General features: G+C 38.2%; 1 protein-coding gene across 3 annotated transcripts in view; it reads right to left on the bottom strand.

Annotated features, from left to right (window-relative positions):
• Positions 1-15925, bottom strand: part of RBL1 (RB transcriptional corepressor like 1) — a 61945-nt gene that overhangs the window by 24270 nt on the left and 21750 nt on the right. For all 3 annotated transcript variants that reach the window (XR_005984399.1, XM_041732645.1, XM_041732646.1), the window contains 7 exons: positions 14307-14419; positions 14005-14108; positions 9969-10106; positions 8813-8977; positions 6853-6985; positions 1255-1521; positions 251-462 (listed from right to left, as the gene is read on the bottom strand). Coding sequence is in view for 2 of the 3 variants with exons in the window: in XM_041732645.1 (XP_041588579.1) it covers positions 251-462; positions 1255-1521; positions 6853-6985; positions 8813-8977; positions 9969-10106; positions 14005-14108; positions 14307-14419 (1132 nt within the window). In the remaining variant the exon portion in view is untranslated. The remainder of the gene's footprint in view (positions 1-250; positions 463-1254; positions 1522-6852; positions 6986-8812; positions 8978-9968; positions 10107-14004; positions 14109-14306; positions 14420-15925) is intronic.

Genomic DNA, 15925 nt, shown 5'->3' with positions numbered 1-15925 from the left:
CACTTAAAAATGGTTAAAATGATAAATTTTATATTATGTATATTTTACCATACACACAAAAGAGAATGCTAAAGGTGCTCTATTACTCAATAGATGCACTGATTGAATGAGATCATTTTATTTTTAAATAATCTCTATACCCAATATGGGGCTCGAACTTATAACCCTATGATTAAGAGTCACATGCTTTACTGACTGAGCCAGCCAGGCACCCCAAATGAGATCTTTTGGATGCCATAAAATCACATACCTTTCTATAAAACAGTGCTAAAGAACCAGTTCTCTTTGGTTTGCTTATTCCAGTTGGATGTGCCTCTTGCGCTTTAGTCAGATGAGTCTGTTTCGGAGAAGCACCAATTAATGACTGAGCAGTAAGTGATATAGGACTCTCGACTTTGGACTCCTGAGCTGTGTTCATGGAAATTGGTATCAGTGTGATTTCTCCAGCATCATTTGCGATACCTAAACATATAAGCAAGAGTTTTTAGTTTTAGAAATAAGCTGCATGTGTTCCAGAAAGGTTGTCAATTATCTTTAACTATCTATGTATAAACATAGGAATAGGTGAGAAAAGGAGAAGAAATCCACAAAAATAGTAATTCTAGGTTATAACACCCTTGTTTTCTATTTCTGCTCTGAAAAAATACTGTTTTCTTTTGAACTCTGAAGGAGATGTTTTTAATCAAGAAATAAGATTTTTGCAACTCATTCATAAAGCTCAGATAAAAAAGTAAAATAGTCCTAACAAAAAGGATGGTAAATTTTTAAAATGTGAAAATTCAAAAAACCGTGTAAGTTCAAAACAAAACAAAAACAAAAAGATGGAAACAGGATTTTTATGGCAATGGCACTATTCTGTATAATACTATAATGGTGGATATGTGTCATTAAACTTTAGTCAAAATCTATACAATGTACAATACCAAGAGTGAACCCTAATGTAAACTATAGACTTGGGATAATAATGATGTGTCAATGTAGGTTCATCCATTGTTAACAAATATGCTATTCTGGTGCAGGATGCTGATGGTGATGGAAGCTGTGTATGTGTGGCAGTGGGTACATGGGAAACCCCTGTACCTTCTACTCAATTTGCTGTGAACCCAAAACTGCTCTAAAATAATAAATTAAAAAAAATAGTATAGGTTCAAAAGAAACTGGGTTAAAAAGGCCATGTGATCCAATCCAGCAAGACAAATCTTAAATTATTAACCAATTCAGAAAAAATATAAGATAAAGGCATTAAAATGTTACCGTGCAATGGGATTGTAACTTTATGTCCTGTTGTCCCTGTGACTATGGCTGTGGCCATTGTTAGAAGACTCTGCCCAGGTGAAATTGATATATTTTCAGCAGTAATGCTTGAAGAAGGGGCAATTTTCAATTTTGTTCCTTCTGTTATGATCCTGTCCACAAGCATTTCCTTTGGGGGGTCTTCCCCAAAAAGTCTTCTCTTAGCACTCCCTGCAGTAGGAGAACTGTAGCGTTCATGGACAGAAATTGGAGACAATGGTTGCATATCTAATAGAAAGAAAAATAAATTTAAAACAGTTTAATCATATTCCCAAATAATCCATCATACTCATTCATTCAAAAAATAGATATTGAGCTACTATGTTAAGCACTAGGGATTTAGCAGTAAATAACATGGCTTCTGTCTTCATGAAATATAAGAAAATCTAGTGAAAGAATGAAAAGTCATTACATGTGAAAATTATGATAACTCATCTTCTTGGTTTCCCGAACTCCTGCCTACTAAGAAAGGAGCAAAACAAGGGACACCTGGGTGGCTCAGGGCATGATCCTGGAGTTCCAGGATCGAGTCCCACATTGGGCTCCTGCGAGGAGTTTGCTTCTCCCTCTGCCTATGTCTCTGCCTTTTCTCTGTCTCTCTCATGAATAAATATATAAAATCTTTATTTTTTTTTTAAAGATTTTATTTATTTATTCATGAAAGACACGAGAGAGAGAGAGAGGCAGAGACACAGGCAGCGGGAGAAGCAGGCTCCACTCAGGGAGCCCGATGTGGGACTCGATTCCGGGTCCCCAGGATCACACCCCGGGCTGCAGGCAGTGCTAAACTGCTGCACCACCGGGGCTGCCCATATAAAATCTTTAAAAAGGAAAAAAGGAGCAAAACTTTAAGGGTAAAGTAGAGGTTGAGAGGTAGAATGAAGTGACCACTAAATTGAAGTAGTCCAATTAGCTTCTGTCCCTCAATTTTATCTAGTAAATAAGGAAAATCAGTGATTTGGTTCACAGTTTTGCTTCTTCCAATATGCCCACACATAAGCAGTTTAAGGTACTATGGCTTTCTCACTTAGTAGGTACAGAATCATCTTTTATAAGCCCATTAGAAGATAAAGATACATAAAGGTGATATGATTAACTTGCCTTAATCTGAGGGTTGGCAGTAGTGTGTTGATCAAAAAGAAAGTATGGTTATAGATTATATCTATTTTCAATGCTATCCTTCCATAGGAGCAGCTTTCCCTCTCTACCAAATGCAAAGGTTCCCCTAGCCCCTTACAACCCTACATCTTTAAACCTTCCTTACCTTCCCCAATCCATTGTTTCTTTACAGGAATATGATATGCTTTATTCTTTAAATTTTTTTTTATTCTTTAACTTTTATTTATTTATTTATTTATTTGAGCGTGCATGCACGCACACGTGGGGCAGGAGGAGGAGCAGGAGTGGGAGAATAAGAACCCTAAGCAGGCTCCAAGTCCAGCGCAGAGCAGAAGCAGGGCTCAGTCTCATGATCCTGAGATCATGAGCTGGGCCAAAATCAAGAGTCAGATGCTTAACCAACTGAGCCCTCCAGGCGCCCCTTTATTCTTTATTTTTATTTAAAAAAATTTATTTATTTATTCATGAAAGATGCAGAGAGAGGGGCAGTGACATTGGCAGAGGAAGAAGCAGGCTCCCCGGGGGGTACCTGATGTGGGACTCCATCCCAGGACTCTGGGACCACGACCTGAGCCAAAGGCAGACACTCAACCACTGAGCCACCTGAGCGCCCATATTTTTTATTTTGGAAAAGATTTTACTTATTTGAGAGAGAAAAACAGAGTACACGAGTGGGGGGAGGGGCAGATGGAGAAGCAGACTCCCCACTGAAAGGGAACCCAGTGCCACTGGGCTCCATCCTGGACTCCGGGATGATGACCTGAGCCCAAGGCAGATGCTCAACCAAATGAGCCACTGAGCCTCCCTATTTTAAAACTTTTTATTTTTTTAATTTTTAAAAGGATTTTGGGATCCCTGGGTAGCGCAGTGGTTTGGCACCTGCCTTTGGCCCAGGGCATGATCCTGGAGACCCGGGATCGAATCCCACGTTGGGCTCCCGGTGCATGGAGCCTGCTTCTCCCTCTGCCTGTGTCTCTGCCTCTCTCTCTCTCTCTGTGACTATCATAAATAAATAAAAAATAAATAAATAAATAAAATTTTTAAAAGGATTTTATTCATTCATTCATTCATTCATTCATTCATTCATGAGACACACACAGAGAGGCAGGCAGAGGGAGAATCAGGTTCCTTGCAGGGAGTCCAATCCAGGACCTCAATCCCAGGACCCCAATCCCAGGACCCCAGGATCACGCTGAGTTGAAGGCAGATGCTCAACCACTGAGTCACTCAGGCGTCCCTATTTTAAAATTTTTAAAAGTAATTTTTATACCCATCATGAGGCTCAAACTCACAATCGAGATCAAGAGGTCCCCAAACCACTGACTGAGCCAGCCAGGCACTCATATACTATGCTTTTTAAGTGAAAGCATTTCAGGGCACCTCGCTGGCTCAGTCGGTGGTACATGGGCCTCTTGATCTTGGGAGTCTTGGGTTTGAGCCCCAGAATGGAAGAGATTACTTAAATAAGTAAATGTTAAAAAAAATAAAAACATTTCACTATTTATTTTTACACTCACTAGATAACTAGACAGCCATATAATATATTTTCAAAACATGCTTATGAGGTATAAAGATTACTTCTGGCAATGATTTGACAGCTCTCTGTATTAATGAGGTAAGTGGTGGACAAATAGTCATGGTTTAACAAAAATCTCTCTGTAATTCTGGGGCTTATGAAAGCGGCTCTGATTTCCCAACCTCAGTAGAAAAAGTATTAAGTTTTATTGTAGCTCCCATTATCCCTAATGGGAGTCTATCTGGATCCTTTTTCTTTTTCTCTTTTTTTAAAGATTTCATTTATTTATTCATGAGAGACACACAGAGAGACGCAGAGACACAGGCAGAGGGAGAAGCAGGCTCCCAAGTGGGAGCCTGATGTGGGTGGGACTTGACCCCTGGACTGGGATCACGCCCTGAGCCAAAGGCAGACACTCAACGGCTGAGCCACCCAGGCGTCCCAACCTGGATCCTTACACACAAGAAATCTAAGGCAGCTTGTTGAATCTGACTAGAAATGTTAAAAGCTGACATTTCAATAGAGGATTCACATTATAGCCATGAAGTTAGCTGTAAACCCCTTCAAATGATCTTTTCCTAGCCCAGTCGTGGAAAAGTTACAGTGAACAACTAATAAATATACAAATTAATTAATTGTCTTTTTCTGCCCAGAGTCAATGCTCAATATTAATTGCTTTCTAAGGATTTTTCCATTATTTGATTCTCTTGGTTGCATTTTTTAAAAAGACTTTAGGGGCAGCCCCAGGGGCTTAGCGGTTTAGCGCCACCTTCAGCCCGGGGCTTGATCCTGGAGAACCGCATTGAGTCCCAGGTCAGGCTCCTAGCATGGAGCCTGCTTTTCCCTCTGTGTCTCTGTCTCTCTCTCTCTCTCTGTCTCATGAATAAATAAAATCTTAAAAAAAAAAAAAAAAGACTTTAAGTATTTACTTACTTATTTTTTTGTTAAAGACTTTATGTATTCATGAGACACATAAAGAGGCAGAGACATAAGTTGAGGGAAAAGCAGGCTCCCTATAGGGAGCCAGATGTGGGACTTGAGCCCAGGACCCCAGGATCACAACCTGAGCCAAAGGCACAAGCTCAACCACTAAGCCACATAGGTGCCCTGAGATTTAACTTATTTATTTGAGGAAGAGAGAGAGAGCGTGTGCAAGAGAGAGCAAAAAAAGGGCAGAGGGGCAAAGGGAGAAGAAGCAGACTCCCTGCTGAGCAGGGAGCCCAATGTGGGGCTTGATCTTAGGACCCTGAGATCATGAACCTCTCCAAAGGCAGACACTCAACTTGAGCCACCCAGGCACCCAATAAGATTTCTTAAAGATCACAAAATAATCCTAATCATTTCCATTGCTTATGAAGATTGTTTTGTATGCAGAGCTTGCACATTTTTATAATCTAGCACTAGATGTAAAGCAAAGACTATGCATGTGCCTGCGCGCACACACAATTATGGTCCAAAAAAGGATCAAGAGCTATGTGAAAAATGAATACTTGTTCATCTAAAGTTAGTTCAGGGATATGTGATCAAAAGATTAGGGGTGCCACGGTGGCTCAGCAGTTTAGCACCTGCCTTCAGCCCAGGGTGTGATCCTGGAGTCCCGGGATTGAGTCCCACATTGGGCTCCCTGCATGGAGCCTGCTTCTCTGCCTTTATCTCTTATCTCTGCCTTTCTCTCTCTGTGTCTCTCATGAATAAGTAAATAAAATCTTAAAAAAAAAAAATATCTTAAAAAAAAAAAAAAGAGTTGGATGCTCAACCAACTGAGCCACTCAGGTGCCCCTCTGCTTCAAATATCTATCTTTCTACAGAGACATACATGGAAAAAGAACATAACTTTTGTCACATCTGAAAAGTAGGTATTTTGCTTATTTACAGAGTTTTCCATTATCATTTAGAAAAGATGTATGTTGGGGCACCTAGGTGGCTCAGTTGGTTGAGCATCCCACTCTTGATTTCAGCTCAGGTCATGATCTCAATATCATGAAATCAAGTCTCATATTGGGCTCCATGCTTAGTGTGGAGTCTGCTTGAGATTCTCTCTCTCCCTCTGCCCCTCGCCCTGCGCTCTTTAAATAAATAAAATCTTAGAAAAGTTGTGGGTTTATTAAAATGCTAAAATACTCTTTCTACAACTGACATGGCAATTTAAAAAAGAGATATTAAAAATCAGAGCAACAGGTCTGTGAGATGGAGCCCCCCAACTTGGCTCTGCACTGGGTGTGGAGCCTGCTTAAGATTTTTTTCCTCTCCCCTCCCCGACTCTTTCTCTAAAAAATGAAAAAAAAAATCAGAGCAAAAATCTTATTACTTTGGTATAAGAAACTATACAATGGGCTACACAAAGGTGTTGGTATAAGCCCTGCTTCATTTTTTAATTAAAAAAATATATTTTTTTGAAGATTTCTTTATTTATTTGAGAGAGAAGAGAGAGCATGAGTGGGGGGGAAGAGCAGAGGGAAAAGAACAAGCAGACTGTGCCCTGAGCATGGAGCCCAATGCAGGGCTCAATTCCAGGACCCCAAGATCAAGACCTGAGCTGAGGTACGCCTGGGTATCTCAGTGGTTGAGTATCTGCCTTTGGCACAGGGTGTGATCCTGGAGTCCTAAGATCCAGTACTGCATTTGATTCCCTGTAGGAAGCCTGCTTTCTCTCTGCCTGTGTCTCTGCCCCTCTCTCTGTGTCTCTCATGAATAAATAAAACCTTAAAAAAAAAAAAAAAGTTCTTGGCTGAAACCAAGAACTGGATGCTCAACTGACTGAGCCACCTAACTGCCCCTTTACATTTTTATTATTTTTTTATAAGCCCTTTTAAATCCTGATGAAGAAATTAGATTTCATAATACTATATTAGCAAGACTTGGTATTTTCTTTGAGAAAATTATCTTTGTTATTTTGTTCATTGTTTTACCCATGTTGAACCTACCCCTTCGAAGACTCCCACTGTCAGTCCGAACTTCTTTGACCCTTGGATGCATTAGAGGAGACATCGGCATCATGGGAAGATGTCCCTGCACATTTCCCCCATTTCCTGTTTCAAAGTTATTTGGGAATATAACCTGTAAAATACAAAAACCTTTTGCTTTACATATAGATAAACCCACTCATGAACACTTGTAACAGAAAATTGAGAAAAAGGTTTTTTTAACTACTTTAAATGTTCTTTCTTTCTTTCTTCCTTTCTTTCTTTTTTTTAAAGATTTTCTTTATTTATTCATGAGAGAGACACAGAGAGAGAGACAGGCAGAGGGAGAAGCAGGCTCCACGCAGGGACCCCGACGTGGGACTCGATCCTGGGTCTCCAGGATCTAAGGCAGGTGCCAAACCGCTGAGCCACCCGGGCTGCCCTCTTTCCCTCTTTCTTATTCACAAAATAAAACTTGTATAAAGTGCTCAATAGTCAATATTGTTAAATATATCTCACTTAATATTATAATTTATCTCCTTAAGTTTATTGACTACTTTTAGAAATAAACTGATTAGGTAGGCACTATCTATTTCCTCTTAAGGATGAGAAAATAGAGGCTCAAAATATGAAATTTGCCCAAGGACATACAAGTAAGTGATACAGCAAGGGCTTCCATCCAAATCCTCTTATTCAAGTCCATAGCTTTTTTTCTTTCTCAAGGGATTCTAAAATGGAAATATTGATGACTACTAAAGATTGTCTAGTTAATCACAGTCTGCGGCAGAATTCGAAAGATGCGGGGCACCTGGGTGGCTCAGTGGTTGAGTGATCCTAGGATCCTGGGATCGAGTCCTACATTAGGCTCCCTGCAGGAAGCTTGCTTCTCCCTCTGCCTAGGTCTCTGCTTATCATGAATAAATAAATAAAATCTTAAAAAAAAAACAACAAAAGTCCAAAGATGCATGGAAGAGAGATTTCAAGAAATCATCTTTTTAGTTCTTTCTGGTCTTGGATAGTCTTTCCAGTAGTTTGGGATTAGAGAAAAATTCATCAGGTTTCATGAAGTGTAAGGAGAAAAGCAAATAAGGATGAAAAGACAGGAGTTACAAAAGAACAATACAGAGGTAAAGGGGAAAAAACTCAACTTCTCACCTGATACTAAACTGTGAAATGTGTCACTTGTATTAGGCACAAACTTCTCTGATTTTTTTCAATTTTTACTACCATTAATGTAAAATATTTAATTTTTTACATAGACATTTGAAAACTAAAAATGCTAAAATTAATGGGCTTCTGGCGGGGGGGATCCCCAGGTGGCTCAGAGGTTTAGCGCCACCTTCAGCCCAGGGCGTCATCCTGGAGACCGGGGATGGAGTCCCACATCGGGCTCCCAGCATGGAGCCTGATTCTCCCTCTGCCTGTGTCTCTGCCTATCTCTGTCTCTCATGAATAAATAAATAAAATCTTTAAAAAAAGATAAATAAAATTAATGGGCTTCTAAGATAAAACTTCAAAAGGACAAATAATAAAAGAAAAAAACAGATAAATAGGACATCATCAAAATTAAAAACTCTATGTTCCAAAAGGCTTTATCAAGGGGGCACCTAGCTGGCTCAGTTGGGGGAGCATGCTGCTCTTGATCTCAGGGTTTTAAGTTTGAGCCCCAGCTTGGGTGTAAAGATTACTTAAAAATAAAATGTTAAAAAAAAAAAAAAAGTAAAAAGACAACCCAAAGAATGGAAGGAAAGTTTTGCAAATCATATTGGATAACGGAGTTGTATCTACAATATATAAAGAACTCCTATAATTCAATAATAAAAAACAACCTGATTAAAAAATGGGCAATGGATTTGAACAGATATTACTCCAAAGAAAATATACAAATATACAAAGAAAATATTACTCCAGGCTGGGGTGCCTGGGTGGCTCAGTATGTTCAGCAAATATACAGATATTACTCCAAAGAAAATATACTCACTTCTTCACAAGTAGGAACTTTGTTTGCTGAAGCCTGGAGAGCCTCCCACAATGCAGAATCGTGACTCCACGCTAAACTCTCTAAAATTTGTTCTTCAATGCTGTTCAGGTGTTTCACCATGTCCCTGGAAAGTCCCTCCTCTGAGCGGATCACCACCTCAATAACCTGATAAAAAGAAAATTGAAAAGGTAATGTAGTATCAAATAATCATTTCTGTACTAGGCTTGCATGTATGACTACCTTTGGTCTTATGATGACACAGAACCAATGATATTCTTGAACCATGTTTCAATGTCTTATTAATATATTTTACAAAGGAGTTTTTAAGATCTTCATAATGCGTTCACATACATTTCTGGTTTTTGTATACACAGAAAAATAAGGAAATGATACGTGGAAACTGGCCAGAAGCCCAACAGTGGTAAAACTGAGGTCATGGGTTCCAAGTCCAGAGCTATTTTGAATTTACTGTCACTTCTCAGACTATTCTTTCCAGTAGCTCAAAAAGAACAGAAAAAATAATGTATTTAAAAGGAATTCTGCTTATTATTATGTAATTCTATTTAAATAAGAGTAAATCCTAGAACAAAGTCTGAAAGTATATGCACAAAAGTATTAAGTGATTATTATTTATAATTAGGATTATAATGTGTAGTTTTAATATTTACATTTATATGTATTACCTGTTTTTCTTCAAGGAGAATACATTATTTACGTGGCTAAAAAAACAAAGGCATTTAACTTCTTGAATGAAAAAAGCATGTTACAAATAAAAATGAACTGCTAACAGATAAGGCCATAAACAACACTGTCCTTGAATAAAATTGCCTATATTTCTTAAGAGAAAATCTGAAAACACACAGCAACATTCAAGTAAATATACAGAAGCAATTTTCCTTAAGTCATGAAAAAAATATTCAAACCCCACTCAGTCAGCAATTCATATGTATAAGCTTTCCAATGATCTACATTTTTCATAACTTAAGGCATATTTTAGGTATAAAGATTTAGCTCTTCAAACTAACTTTTCTATCACTACTTTGAAAGTAGCACACATGACAAAATATTAACTAAATCATGCCAATAAGTATAATATTGGCATCGGTCTAAATTCAGAACTAGGTAACATTAAATGTTATTGTAACTCTCATCTCACCTTATAAAAATAAAATGGTCGTAAATTGAGAACTTCAATAATCCAGGGGAAAGTACGAGGTGAGCTATAGGCAAAGAGCACAATTTCCAAACAACAGGCCATCAAGGAACGATGAAATATATCCTGCTCTAAAAGAACCTTGGAGAACAGAAAAACCATAGTTTAGTATTTCTCAGCAATTTCAGCCATTGCCATTTTATAAAGATGAGTATAGAAACAAGATAAAATAATCTGTGTATTATATTACACCAGATTATCAAAGATAAAAATTTGAGTTCTCAAACTGATAGTTTTCTTATAACATATAATTTTGCTCAATGGTAGATCTTATAATTAAATGAGGCATATACAACAATTAGCTTTGAAATAATAAAATAGTTAATATTCCCACCAAGAGAAAGCATTAGGATTAGTTCCCTTTTTTTGGGTTCCATTTGTTTAAATACCAGTTTTATCACAACTATCTTGTCAACATACAGATTTGTTAAACACTAAAATCAAAGGTATTATAATATCACAGCTAAGACTAAAAAGTTCAGAGAAGTCTTTTATTTTTGTTTAAAGATTTTATTTATTCATGAGAGACACACAGAGAGAGACAGAGGCAGAGAGAGAAGCAGGCTCCATGCAGGGAGCCCGATGCAGGATTCGATCCTGGGACTCTAGGATCACGCCCTGGGCCAAAGGCAGGAGCTCAACTGCTGAACCACCCAGGTGTCCCCAGAGAAGTATTTTATTAAGAAGATAAAGGTCCTGTTTACCACTGAGTTTAAGATTTAACATAAGCTGGGGTGCCTGGGTGGCTCAGTATGTTCAGCATACTACTTTTGGCTTCGGCTCAGGTCATGATCTGAGAGTCCTGAGATCAAATCCTGAGTTGGGCTCTATGCTCAGTCGGTAGTCGGCTTGCAATCATCCCCCTCCCTCTCCCTCTGCTCCTCCCACCCCCTATCCTTACCCCCTGCTCATGGGCACTCTCTAAAAATAAATAAATCTTAAGAAAAAAAAAAAAGATTTGGGGTGCCTGGGTGGCTCAGTCAGTTAACTGTCTGCCTTCACGTCATGATCCCAGGGTCCTGGGATTAAGCCCTGCATCAGGCTCCCTCTCCTTCTGTGTGTGCGCTCTCTCGCTCCTAAATAAATAAATAAATAAATAAATAAATAAATAAATAAGCAAGCAAATATTTTTTTAAAAGAAAAGATTTAACATAAGTTGTCAGTTCTATAAAGTATGTCACCATAATTCTTTCTTTTTAAGATTTTATTTATTCATGAGAGACAAAGAGAGAGAGGCAGAGACATATGTAGAGGGAGAAGCAGGCTCCCCGCAGGAGGCCCGATGTGGGACTCAATCCCTGGACCCAGGATCACACTCTGAGCCAAAGGAGACGCTCAACCACTGAGCCACTCAGGTGTCCCGCCATCCTTTCAAGTATCATTCCAAATCAACAAAAAGAATAAGAAACAGAAACTAACTTGGATAAAATGAGAAGTGGGCTATAACTACAAACTACAATACATGACAAGTTACTTAGTAGAAAGTGGGATGGTTAAACAAGGGCCTGAAGAGTGACATTTGGAATTAACGAATTTGCTCCATGCAACCTAGGAAAAACACAGCAAATGAGGGAACAGATGGAATGGAAAGTAGGGATTAGGCAGGGGCTGACATGAATGGATGATTTGAAAGTCTGTAGTATTTAGAATTACTCTATCTAATCCCCACTCTAATGAGTCAGATGATAGGCTTCTAGTCTATCCCAACAGGGATCTGGAGAATTATTCTAAGACTGAACTCTTGGGAGGCTCAGAGCTTGAGAACATCAAGCATAAGAGACTGGTTTTAGGTGAAAGTCTACAGATTGCATTGTGAAACCAAGTTTCCATTCCTTTCTCTGATCCACAAATCATCATTTAGGTAAGAGATTAGCAGATACTTCTCTACAGAAACTGAAATATTTCAGAAGAACCTTAAAGACACCAATAGTTGAGGGTCCCTAATACTACATGGTCGCATAAGACTTACATTCCTACTCTTGCCTATAAAACTTTGAAGCAAACTGCTTAGTCACCATAAGGTATATCTAAGAATAATCCAACAAATGAGGAAATCCTCCAACTAAAAGACAAAGATTAAAACAAAAAAAGGGCGCTTGGCTGGCTTAGTTGGCAGAGCATCCAACTCTTGACCTTGGGGTTCTAAGTTCGAGACCCATGCTGGGTAGAAGAGATTATTTAAAAATAAAATCTTAAAGGGGTGCTTGGCTGGTTCAGTTGGTAGATCAGGTGATTCTTGATTTCAGGGTTGTGAGTTCAAGCCCCATACTGGACATGGAGCCTACTTAAAATTGTAAAAAAAATTCTTAAAAATTAAAAAAATTTTAGGGCAGCCCAGGTGGCTCAAAGGTTTAGTGCCACCTTCAGCCCAGGGCATGATCCTGGATCCTGGAGACCTGGGATTGAGTCCCACGTTGGGCTTCCTGCATGGAGCCTGCCTGTGTCTCTGCCTCTCTCTTTCTCTCTGCCTCTCTCTCTCTCTCTCTCTGTGTGTGTCTCATGAATAAACAAATAAAATCTTAAAAAAAAATTTTTTTTAAAACTCAGAGGGAAGAGGCATTGCAGTATATACAAGAAAATGTCAAAGAAATCTAAATTAATAACCTCAAAGAACAAGAAAGAGATCTTAGAAATGAAAATACAGCTAAAATAAAAAAATTCACTAGAACCAGATGATGAAAAGTTGAGTAAATATCCTTAGAAGTAGAATAAAATAACAAAGAAATGGAAAATAAGGAAAAAGGATAAATCCAGAAGGTTCCTCACTGGAATAAGAGCTCCAAAAAGAGGGGCACCTGGATAGCTCAGTGGTGAGAGTCTGCCTTTGGCTCAGGTCATGATCCCGCGGTCCCAAGACTGAGTCCCATATCAGACTCCCTTGCGTGGAGCCTGCTTCTCCTTCTACCTACGTCTCTGCCTCGCTCTGTGTCTCTCATGAATAAATAAAATCTTAAAAAAAAAAAATTCAGATGACACCTAGAGTGGTAACAAAGACGACGAGCAGGAGGAGGAAACTGAAAAACCATGTAAGATCTTTGAGTTTTTATGAACTGTATGTGCGTGTACATATATATTTACTTATTTATAGTAAGCTCTATTCCCAGCAGGCTTGAACTCATGACCTTAAGATCAAGAGTCACATGCTCAATCAACTGAAGTAGATACCCCACAGCTCTGATTATTTATTTATAAATATTTTATTTTTTAAGTAATCTCTACACCAAATGTGGGGCTCAAACTCATAACCCTGAGATTAAGAGATGCATGCTCTACCAACTGATCCAGCCAGGTGCCCCTGCATTGACTTTTTAGAAAAATTCCTTTATAAGCTATTGGAGAGAGTGGCCAGAGTTATCAAATGTTCAGAGAAAAAAAGCAATTTTTTTCATTTTTGAGAGACACACAGAGAGAGGGTGAACAATGATGGGGGAACAAGGAAAGAGAATCCCAAGTAGGCTCCATGCTTAGCACAAAGCCTGATGTGGGGCTCAATTTCATGACCCTGAAATCATGACCTGAGCTGAAATCAAGTCTGACGCTTAACCAACTGATCCACTCAGGCACCCTACAAAGCAATTTTTTTTTTTTTTTTTTTTTTTTTTACAAAGCAATTTTTTAACAAGCGTTTTATTCCTCCAAAATCCTTGGGAGGTATGGGCAAATATCCTAATTACTGATTAGGTTAATGTTGGGAAGGGTCTCATTATTGGCTAGCTGGGAATAAAGGACAAAAAAAGGACCTGAAGGGAAAGTATATTGATGGTCTATCAGAGATGAATTTCAAATATTTCGTATTTCTACCTAGAGGTGGCTAGCTCTGGATGTGCAAAAGACCACTAAGGCCAACTAGCAGATCATACTGGCTAAGTTTGCCAGTAACTGCTAATTCCCGTGACACATTATAGAGCTTCTCAACACACTGGTTCCAGGCTTAGGATTTTTGGACCTTGCTAGGGGCTGGGAGAGTGGATTTACTTACTGACATGTCCATTCCATGAAGTCTTCGTGTTTCCTGAACCATTACAGTCTCTAATATTTTATAATACAAAATTTCTGCAAGCTTTAGTCTGTTTATAGCAAAATCTAGGGAGGGGAATAAAAGGGAAAATATGTGTTAATGAAATGAAATATAGCTGTTAAGAACCAAAGAACAAACTTATATAAACTTAAATCTTAGACATTAAGAATAGCTGAAAAGGAAAAAAAATAATAATTTCTGCTTTTTTTAGGGGCAATTTGTCTACTTTCAATGCTGTGTTAACCTTAGTTTTGTCTTCTTACCTATGTGTGATCCTGGCTGTTCATCTGTTGATTGAGTATAGTGTTGGCAGAAAGTCTCCCCTATTCCTTTCACTATTTTCATGATGTTTTCCATTGGATTACGAATACAAGATCTATAAAATACAAGAACCTAATTACCGGGGGAAAAACTCCAGACTACCAATGTTTATTCCAGTTCTGGTCCCAACTGTAAGCCTCAATACATAATCAGCATATTTCAAATAAACGGACAGCTTTTAAACAAAATCATTTGTTACACTGTTTTGGAATTTCAACATTAGCAGAGTCAATATCATCTCTTTTATGCTTTTATTTATATGACATTCTTGAAAAGGCAAAATTAAAGGGACAGAAAATATATCAGTAGTTGCCAGAGGCTGAGGATGACACAGAGGTTGACTAAAAGGGGCATAAATTTTGGGCGCTAGTGGAATTGTTCTATATCTTGATTGTGGTGGTACTGGTTATATAATTTCATGCACTTGTCAAATCTCATACAACTATACAGTTAAAAGGATGACTCTCATTGTGTAAATTATACTTTAATAAATCTGATTTAAGGAAAATATGGGGCCACCTGGGTGGCTCAGTTGGTTAAGTGTCTGACTCTTGATATCAGCTCAGGTCTTGATCTCAGGGTTGTGAGTTCAAGCCCTGTGTTGGGACTCCACATTGTGCACAGGAGCCTACTCAAAACAAACAAACAAACAAACAAAAAAACACGCTGATATGGCAGTATTCATGTATATATAAAATAGATGCAGCTGACCCTTGAACAAGATGGGTTTGAACTGTGCAGGTCCATTTATAAGTGGATTTTTTTTTTATAAATACAGTACAGTATTATAAATGTATTTTTCTTCTTTATGATACTTTTAATAACATTTTTCCTTTCATTAGCTTAATTTATCCTAGGAATACAGAACATAATACACGTAACATTCAAAACATGTATCTATCAACTGTGTATGTTACTGGGAGTCAAAAGTTATATATGGGGTACCTGGCTGGCTCAGTCAGTAGAGCATGTGACTCCTGATCTCAGGGTTAAAAGTCTGAGTCCCACATTAGTGTAGAGATTACTTAAATCTCTTAAGATTAAATAAAATCTTTTTGAGAGAAGTCATAAGTTCCAGCCCTTGTTGGGTGATGAGATTACTTAAAAAAAAAAAAAGTTGAGATGCCGGGTGGCCTAGTGGTTAGGGATCTGCCTTTGGCTCAGGGCGTGACCCCGGAGTCCTGGGATTGAGTCTTGCATCAGGCTCTCTGCATATAGCCTGCTTCTCCTCCCTCTTCCTCTGTCTCTGCCTCTCATGAATAAATAGATAAAATCTTAAAAAAAAAAGTTTTATATATATATATATATATATATATATATATATATATATATATATATATATTTTCAACTGTATGTGGGGGGTTGGCAACCCTGACTCCCATATTGTTCAAGGGTCAACTATATATATATATATATATATATATATATATATATAGTGTTGGAACGATACTTATGAAAGCCTAAGAATAACAAATAAAAAAATATAGCACTAAAAAGGAAGGCACTTGGCAAGAACTACTCATTACCTTTATATTAAGTGCTACTTTTCTGTCATTCAAAC

This window comes from Vulpes lagopus, chromosome 18 (assembly GCF_018345385.1).
Source record: "Vulpes lagopus strain Blue_001 chromosome 18, ASM1834538v1, whole genome shotgun sequence".
NCBI lineage: Eukaryota > Metazoa > Chordata > Mammalia > Carnivora > Canidae > Vulpes > Vulpes lagopus.
Note: the sequence above shows the minus strand (reverse complement) of the source record. Positions and strands in the feature narration are given on the sequence as shown.